Source organism: Aptenodytes forsteri, unplaced genomic scaffold (genome assembly GCF_000699145.1).
Source record: "Aptenodytes forsteri isolate BGI_AS27 unplaced genomic scaffold, ASM69914v1 Scaffold227, whole genome shotgun sequence".
Taxonomy (NCBI): Eukaryota; Metazoa; Chordata; class Aves; order Sphenisciformes; family Spheniscidae; genus Aptenodytes; species Aptenodytes forsteri.
The window spans coordinates 345,003-352,323 of NW_008795365.1; the positions used below are offsets into that span (position 1 = coordinate 345,003).

The 7,321-nt window shown below is 38.5% G+C and overlaps 1 protein-coding gene across 1 annotated transcript in view; it reads left to right on the top strand.

Moving 5' to 3' along the window:
• Positions 1–7,321, top strand: part of PTPN13 (protein tyrosine phosphatase, non-receptor type 13) — a 101,329-nt gene that overhangs the window by 2,030 nt on the left and 91,978 nt on the right. Inside the window, exon 2 of the mRNA XM_009280264.2 lies at positions 2,991–2,999. Coding sequence (XP_009278539.1) covers positions 2,991–2,999 — 9 coding nt within the window. The remainder of the gene's footprint in view (positions 1–2,990; positions 3,000–7,321) is intronic.

Below are 7,321 nucleotides of genomic sequence, written 5' to 3' on the forward strand. Positions count from 1 at the left end.
AAGAGAAAATAAAAAAAATTTTTTTTTTTTTTTTTTTTTAAGAGGGCAGGTTGTTGAGACCAAGTGAGATCTTGACTAGAGGGAGATCTTGAATCATTAGAGGTTTACTCTTGTACACTTTACAGGAATCAACACATTGAGCTCCATCTTGAAATCCACCTGAAAGATCACAGTAGCATGAGTATATGGTAGTGAAACCACTTAAGACATTATCCTAGGTCTAGATTATTTTCAAGAAGGAAGTTTCCACTGAAAATAAGAGCTCACCCTTTCTTGGCCTAAGCGTAGTGCAGAAAAGAGTTATTGTAATTGCTATGAAGGCTGCATGCAAGCATTGAGAATGAGAACACAGTCAGCCCTCCTTCAGAGGGACAAGTACTGAAAGATGAGAACACAAAATGGAAATCTGCCCCAGGACTTCTGGTATGTGCTTTTAAGGTAGGGGAATGTTTGCCAGCCAAGACTGGCTAAGGTGGCAGAAGCTTCTGGTCTTACTTCCTATCAGTGAAGACCAAAACACAAATTCAGATAAAATCAGTGCCAGAAGAATCTGTCTCTTCTTGAAGATAAAGCTGTTTTATTGAGTTGTTTTTCTGCTAGTTCAGCAAACTGTTTTCAGTTGCATGCTATTAATTAACCTGGGATATAGCCCTGTGGTAAAATGCACTTCAAGAGACAACCAAATGAAAGAGCTTTACTATGTGGCTAAGGTTGACAAAAGCAATCTAATTCCTCCCAGCAAGATTAGGATAACCAGACAGTCTTTAATGAGGATTTGGCTTCACTAAGGAAACAATCTAGAAACCTTTTTTGGTCGTCTTGAATATCAGTTTCTGTGCTGGCTTGTAAAGATGCATTGCAGAGATGCAGGAACAGAGAATGCAGAGGTTCCTGTAGGCTTATCTGACTCAATTTTGTTCTTTATTTGTGGAGGACTTGTAGCAAATGGGGGATCCTAGAGAGATCCTGTTTTCCTTGGTCAAATTTCAGACCTAGCGTACAGCATGGAAGAGCTATTCTATAGCAGAGGGTGAGTTTCCAAAATTTTTCAGAACTGACCAATCGCTCCTGGGCAGAGGGCAATGAGGCAAGCTTTAGCTTCTGCAAGTTCACAGCATGCCTAGCTCTGACCAGTCTCAGAGATGCTCTTTTCTTCCTCCTTGTATAGCTCTGGAGTCCCTGAACATGTTGTTCTGTGACAAAATCTAAGCTTTGATGAGTGTTTTCTATATTAAGTTTCTTTAAAAAAATAAAACAAGGCACATTGTTCAACAGTCTATGGTCCAACTGTTTTGACAAGAGGGGGATAAAAAGGCCATGGAAATCATCAACTGTTAAATTGCCATCCGTTGGCAACCTCCCCGCACCAGCCCAGCAACCACACACACACAAAGGAATTACCAGCCCAAGTAACCATTTATTTATTTATGTAATCCTGGTAGAGTTTTGGTAGTCTGTTTGAAGTTGAGAATGCTTGCTATTACTCCCATCAACTGAGAACGTGTTCTTCAATTAATTTGTTACTTAAACTAGTTTCAGGAAATTAGTGAAAAATGCCCCAAACAAGCTTCTGTTACAGATTTGATGACTTCTTGATTTATAAAAGTTCTGTATGTCTTTTAGTGAGTCTATCTTCTCATCCATCAAAGCACTGAATAAAAGAAGCACAGAATGAAAATCCATGTCTTACATGGTTAATCACATATCGCACCATGTCTAATTCAGTGGCTGATACAGAAATGTGTATATTTTTATGCCTATTTGTATTTACAATTCTAACAGGTGTTGAACTTTTTAAAAATACTTTACAGATTAATTTCAATCATTATAAGCAATGAAAGATTAGATTGAAATGCCCAGTTGCTGATCACTGATTTAGAAGATCAACACTGGTAGCTGTCTTGTCAGCATATTATAAGCTGTTAAATGGAGGAGAAAGACAATCTAGTACTCAGTTGCAGATCTGACATCGGTTGTACTAGTGACGTTGAGATTAATCTGGAGATTTGAAAAGGCCGATACCAGACCTGCCCTTCTCTTACATCTGTTTAATTATCTGCAATAACTATTTTGTTGTTGAGAGGGTGTATCAGCTGTTTCAGACATGCTGTATCTTGTACTCAGTACTCCATGAGGTCAAAGGAACAGGTCTTTGAAGTGAAGTATCTCAAATGTGAGCATATAAGTGTAAGGAGCATGCTGTGCTCTCTGCTGCTGAGAATTATAAACCAGGCATCCCTGTAATTTGGTAGGTTTAACTGGAAAAGATTTATCAAAACTTGAAAGTGGGAAAGACTTCATATGTTACTTAGGCCCCTCCTATGCTAAAGCGTGTATTGTAGATTCTGAAAATAGTTGGACCCTATGTTTAAAGACGTGTTTAAAGGAAGGGGGGAGAGGAGGGGAAAAAACAAGTCTGATACTAGAAAGGCAGGTCGAGCAAAGAAAGAGAGACTTTACAAATTGACTGTCTTGCAAATTTGTATATGGGAAATGATTTATGTAAAGAAAAGTGATACCATCTGAAAGTGGATGTGAAGAAGGACAGTTGTGTTTTTGGACACATTTTGGACAATTGTAAATCTTGTCAACAGTCATACTATTGCATCTGCTTAGCTTGGGTAAGTGTAATGAAAAGAAGGAAGGCAAAGTGTGAAATGTGTTGATGGGAACTAGTGGTGGGTCCCAAGTAGTCATAGACCTAGTTGGGATGGAGGGGGAAATGGATTGTTTTGGTTGACAAGAGGGCAAACGCAATGGGGGGGGGGGGGGATTTTCCAGCCACTCCTTGCTGGCAGGTGTTAAATGATTGTTTTTTCCCTTTACCAGTAACTGTTGAGGAATGATTCCCCCCCCCCCCCCCCACACACACACACACACACACACTTTCGGGTAACATTTGATCTTTTGGTTGCTGAGAAGGAAAGAGATCAGGCTTTTGTGGTTTTTGGTGATTTCCACCACCACACCACCCCCCACTCCCTCCAAAGTGAGGCTCGGTTACTACTTGTGGTCTTTCCAGAACTCTCTGCTGGATGTGGTCAGGGTAACAATAAAGTGTAGTATGGTGTTATGCTGACCGGCGAGCATCTCGGGGACAACATGGGTGATCTCAGAAACTAATTGTTCACCCTGTTTCTTGCTCCAGTATTCTCAGGAAAGAGTAAATTTCAGTTAGCCTCTCAGTGTTTCTCCCTGTGCTGCTGGTTTCCAAGTGGTTCAGTATCGCATCAGAGCTCTCTGCTCAGTCCCATCCCTTTGTGCCCAAGGGAGAGGGAGAAGCGGCGCTGCAATGCTGCTTCCCCTGCACGCCAGGCATGCTGCACCAGCTCAAAGGAATATAGGACTTACAACGTAAGTGGTCCCTTGTGCTGGCATAATCCTGGCCTGTCTAGAGATGCATTGGTGGTCTGCCTGCCTCCAACTTGGCCTAAGTGTAAAAATGTTCAGGTTTCTTTGTGCTAGGAGAAATCTTACTTGTCTCAGTGAGGGCTATAGAGCAAAGAAAGAGAAAGATGAGACAAGTGTTGAAAACCTTGTGTATGTTTTTGGGTTGTTCTGTGCTTTTTTAAGGTATTTCTTGTGTGTCCTGAAAGAGCTGAAATGTACATCACTTCTGACCATTTTTGCTAGTGGCTGTGGCCTAAGAGAGAATTAGGAAAAACCAAAACTGAAGGAGCTTTAATTGTGTATGTAGTTTGGGAATTCAAAATTACCTGCCATCAATATTGTAAAATAAATCCAGCTTAAATTTCTACCTGAACTTCCTATCTCTTATAATGTGGTGGGTTTTCTTCATCTTTGGCTACTTGTATCCTGTCAAGCCGTGTAAAGGACTGTTTTAAAAGTCTTTCATTTGTTTGGCAGATGCTGTGTAGCTGAAGATTATTTCAGTTTTTATTGTATTTAAAACCAGTTCACTCTCTCACTTTAAGTAAGACCACACTATTTATCTGTGTCTTGGCACTGCTTGATAAACTGTGCTCTCACAAGTGTTTTGTTACCACGTTGCATAGTTCTGGAGTTAACTCAGAAGGCTGGCAGCTCTAGCACAGTTGAAAGCCTACTGGATAGAAAACTGACCAGGACCCGTGTGCTGAATTCCAGTGCTTTTAGAAAGAGGGGTTGGAATCTCTTTGTTTGTTTGTTTCATTTTCCCCTGTATTTTGGGGAGTATGTTTCCCTTACTGCTCTTGTAAATTCTTCTGAAAGCCTAAACAGAAGATGACATGAATACTATGACTGGAAACTAGTTTCTGTTGTTTTCCTATGGTCCCTGGCTATTTGATGCATTGCATCTTTGTTACATTTTTTTTCCCCATGGTACAAACATGTAAAGGGTAAGAGTAGAGTTACTTAAAAATATTTTTCTTAGGTTAAATCTGCATAGTAGGAGCTTTGAGAAGGTCATTTTGGTTTGCGATGCATGCCTTAAGGAAGGAAATGGAGAATGAGTTATTTTATTCTCATCCTTTGTAATGGTGTAATAGATTCCCAAAGTTGTGATGTAGGCCGTATGATCTGCTATATTAGTTAAGCTACTAAAGGAGGAAGCTAAGAAAAAGTCAACAAAACAAGGTTGGCAAAATCAGGCCTTTTTCTAAACTTACAATTAATCACATTCATTGTACATTGCTTCATATCATGAAGATTGTTGAGTGTGGACAGAAGTATTTTACGTGGATCAATAAATACAGCCTCTACATCTGTAGGGGACAAATGCATGCTCCAAAGTTTGTTTAAATTAATATTGGGAAGACTTCAGGCTAAATGTGTTGGGTTTTTTTAATTGTTCTTAAAACTAAATTGTGTTTCCATCTCATTAACTCTTGTTTCTGTAGTATGTTTCAGAATATGAAGAGTTCATACGTATTTAAAGTCTTTGTCATTCAAAATGTTAAGTTAAGGATAAAGCCTCCACGTTACTTAAGGTTCCTGAGTTGGGGCTTTTAAGCAGAAATCTTATAATATTTTAAAATGTTTATTTTTTTATATCAGTGGTGTATACACACAGAACTAGTAAAAAATCCAGTAGTTACCTGCAGGGTTATTTTTGGAAGTTGATGGCCAACTAAAATGCTTTGCTATATAATGTAATATTTTCTTATGTACGTATAATAGGAAGAGTCTTTCCATCTTTACGTTTCTTTTGTTTAGCGTCTGAACTTACTGCCACAACAGTGAACAGCAGTTGTTCTGATTTGTTTCAGAGGAAGTGGGGTTAGAGGTATAGTGCAAAATGTCATCTCTTGGGGCTGAGAGGAACAGATAATGTTATTTTCATTCTGAATTAAAATTTTATTAAATTCAGTTGGTTGAAGTCAATTTCCATTACTTTCGCCATACATGGTGTTTAAAGTTCTTGATGGGGGAGTTTTTCTTCAGCTCCTCTTATTTTTAAATGTACGTATTTGATGGGTTTTTCACAATAGGAGATATTTCTAAACTCTTGTTTTGAAGTTGGTCATGCTAAGAGAAGGTGTCTGTAGAGGTAATGTCATTTGCTTCATGCCAAATGTCTTGCTATACACTGCGGTGAAACCATGATCTTGGACATGATTGATTATTTTTACTACTGTATCAAGCAGGTATTTTGTCGTGGCCATTAAAGAGAGTGATTCCAGGCTTAAATCTTTTTGTAGCTAGGGGTAGATTGGATTGCTGTGGGGAAGAGGGAAAATGTGTACTGCAGTGTAAGGATTGGTAATTAATGTCTGCACGAAATTTAGAATTTCTTCTCTTGTCCAAATTTATACAATGTTGTTCAAGTAGCTCAGCAAATGCAATTCTTTGGTTGTTGGTTGGACTTTATTTTTTTTTTAATAACATCTTGATAAATTCATTATTTGGAAGTATTTGAAGTCACACTGGAGGAGGTCTAGCAACAGAAAGATACTTGTATAGCTTGTTAGTTGAGCCATATGTTTTATTTAGTTTAGCTTATATTGACATTGGTAGGTTCAAGTAACATATTGCTTTGTCCCTTGCGATTTTACTTAATGAAATGGGATAGGAAACCCCACTGAGATCTTGTCTTCTGTGTATGAGAGAGAGATCATCATGAATGGTTTTGTACTTGGTATTTTTTAGGGTGTTTTGGAGCTGCTTTTTTTTTTTTTATGTGACACCTCTGGTTAGCATGGGGAACTCTGCAGTTCTGTGTGAGAGCTTAAATTGGTTTAGCCTACATGATCAGAGATACCATCCATCAATTACTTACTTCTTTTGGATCCAGGGGAGGAAGCTGGAGCAATGAAATACACTCCCCTGAGGCAAGAAGACTGAGCCTCTCTTGTATGTCATAAAAAGCAGAGCAGGGGGAAAACAGTTCTACACTGTGAATCCTAAGCTTCTCATACTGGCTTTCAGCAAAACACACCGGCATTTTTAAATCCATTAGAAAAACTGTAACAAAATCCTTTGGTTCTCAGGTGATCAAACAACTTGAAATAAATACTTGAAGTAGACTCTGTAGGATCTTTCCATTTCTAGAATGTTTGTTGTCCTCAATGGTCTCTTTTCCTTTTTAAACCAAAATTCTCCATAGCGATTTTAGGTGTGTTCAGAAAAATGTGTATGTTACACTAAAAAATGAATTATTGGGTTCTCTACTGAATATCTCTTGCACACATTGGTAGGAGGGGAAACTTTCTGAGCTTCAGGATCTGGACATTGGGAACGTTTTTCTGGATAATTGTACTGCCAAGTTATTAATATAGTTTCTCTTTGGTATCACAGAATGTGGAAAGTCTAAAAGCAATTTCTTAGCTTCTTTTGGAGGAAGGGGAGTTGAAGAAATTAAAGGACTTACTTGGTAGATCCTTTTACATCTGATACCTGCAAGCAGTAATCTAATACATTTCCTAGGAGATTAGAAATATTCTAGATTACAAGATAATTGAACAGGCTAGGAACCAGCAGTGTAGGAACATCCTGAGCTGATAGGAGAGTGGAAAATGTTGTTAGTGGTGGAGCTGAAGGAGGAAATTATTATTCTGCTGCTGTTGCTTACTACGTAGAGGGAAAAGAAAGATTTATCCTTCAAATGTGTGTTTCGTCAGATCTTTGATATATCATGTAGCAGAAAACAGACCAACTGCCTCTTTGCCTATGAAAAAATAACAGTTAACTTTTATTTTTACTTAGATAAAAGCTTATGCCTCCTTCAGTGAAACTGAGCTGATTTACTGTATGAGGTGTAGGAAAAAATATTTTGACTCAAGGAAATGGTCTGTCTTTTTCCTGCCTTAGTTAAGTTTTACTTTCAAGGTAGATTTTGGGGTTTAACACCTTCCCACGTGCATGCGGCCTGTTTCTCTCC